This window comes from Microtus ochrogaster, chromosome 21, assembly GCF_000317375.1.
Source record: "Microtus ochrogaster isolate Prairie Vole_2 chromosome 21, MicOch1.0, whole genome shotgun sequence".
NCBI classification, from domain to species: domain Eukaryota; kingdom Metazoa; phylum Chordata; class Mammalia; order Rodentia; family Cricetidae; genus Microtus; species Microtus ochrogaster.
The window spans coordinates 2,640,291-2,642,060 of record NC_022022.1 but is presented as its reverse complement, the minus strand read 5'-3'; the positions used below and the strand labels follow the sequence as shown (position 1 = coordinate 2,642,060).

Below are 1,770 nucleotides of genomic sequence, written 5' to 3'. Positions count from 1 at the left end.
CTCTGTAGACCAGGCTGGTCTCGAACTCACAGAGATCCGCCTACCTCTGCCTCCCAAGTGCTGGGATTAAAGGCGTGCGCCACCACCGCCCGGCTGAGACAGGGTCTTGCTACGCAGTACTGGCTGGCCTAGAGCTTTTTATGTTAGACTAGGCTAGATTCATATTTACCTCACTCTTCTGGCCTCTACCCCGAGGAACAGAATTGCAGGTATGTGCCACCACATCTCGCCAAGTCTAACATCTGATCTCACTCACTACTGTTCAATGGCTAAAACTCTTGAGTGATAGGTCCAGAAACCTGACTCTATTCTTACCTCCAATAATAGCTAAAAAAATTATTTTGTTCTACCAATTATAAACACACAACAAACTCTACAACAAAGCCAAAAACAAATGTAATTGGTATTTAGAACACATATTAAAAGTATGAAATGGTAAGAAATTATTAAATGCTCTTTGGGGGAGAAAAAAAACCAATAAGGTTCAAGTAAATTATCTTTAATTTCCTACTCCTAAAATTTCACAAGTGATAAGAGAGTCTGTGAAAGATACTCACGGTGGAGCTATGCCCATGGCATGGAGATTAGCCAGGCCCACCATGTTGGCATTGCCAATCAGCCCTGGTTTCAAAGCCAGCTGGGCTTGGATTCGTGCTTGCAGCTCAGCTGCTTTCCTTGCCTTCTCGATGGCATCATTCATAAACGTAGCGGCCTGGGAGGGCTGAATAGTGTTGCCAATCGGAAGTCGCTCTGGTTGGGAAGAAGAAGGTGTCTTTGGCTATAAGATAGAGATTAAAAGAAATCCAAGGGTTTGAGATAGATAGGCATACAGATACATACATACCATAGTAGTTATAGTAGGTGACTGTGGACTGTCTGGACTTCATGTGAATGAATGACAACAAATTCCAGAGTAATGTGGACACAATACCTGAGGTGTAGGGGGGCTAATGAAGCTCAGTTGTTTTTTCCGTTCCTCGATTTGCCGTGTTGCTGCCTCCATCATCTGTTTGATCTGTTCTCCAGAGGGAAAAATTGGAAAAGATTGGTTTCTTCCATAAATGCTCCCAAATGAAAAGCATTCAGTTCTAAAAACCTAAAAGTTCATGTCTCTACATAAATGTGTATGTGCACACAGACACACACACAGACACAGACAGACACACAGACACACACACACACACAAAACCTGCATCATAAACTAGAAACTTTAGTAAGCCTTTGCAATCAAGCACTAGAATTTTTCAATCTTCTTTCCCCCATGGTAGGACTGGTGTATTAGATAGTATACATTATGGTGACTGAGACTCCGACAATGAGTTTAGAGCTGTGCCACTTCCTGCTTGTATCACGTGGATAAGGCATGAACATCTTAACCTCCCAAGAATCTAAAAGGGGGAAAGTAGTGCATGCACACTTCTTAACAAATTATTACACTAAAGAGGGGCAGGGTTGGCGAGATGGTTAAGAGCTAAAGCACCAGCTGCTCTTTACAGAAGACCTGTGTTCAGTTCCCAGTACCCACACAGTGGTTCACAACCATCTCTCACTAGTTCTAGGGGTGTGACACTTCTAATTTCCACAGGTTCCTGCATCCACATGGTGCACATATACATACTTAAGCACAGAGACATAAAATAAAATAACTGTGTTATTTTTTTAAAATTATGCTTTGCCAGGCCGGGCGGTGGTGGCGCACGCCTTTAATCCCAGCACTCGGGAGGCAGAGGCAGGCGGATCTCTGTGAGTTCGAGGCCAGCCTGGTCTACA

General features: G+C 43.6%; 1 protein-coding gene across 4 annotated transcripts in view; it reads right to left on the bottom strand.

Moving 5' to 3' along the window:
• The window catches only part of Prpf3 (pre-mRNA processing factor 3), a 27,578-nt gene that overhangs the window by 17,000 nt on the left and 8,808 nt on the right, over positions 1-1,770 (bottom strand). For all 4 annotated transcript variants that reach the window (XR_003377869.1, XM_026784179.1, XM_005356958.3 and 1 more), the window contains exons 5-6: positions 932-1,015; positions 558-778 (exon numbers count right to left, since the gene is read on the bottom strand). Coding sequence is in view for 3 of the 4 variants with exons in the window: in XM_026784179.1 (XP_026639980.1) it covers positions 558-778; positions 932-1,015 (305 nt within the window). In the remaining variant the exon portion in view is untranslated. The remainder of the gene's footprint in view (positions 1-557; positions 779-931; positions 1,016-1,770) is intronic.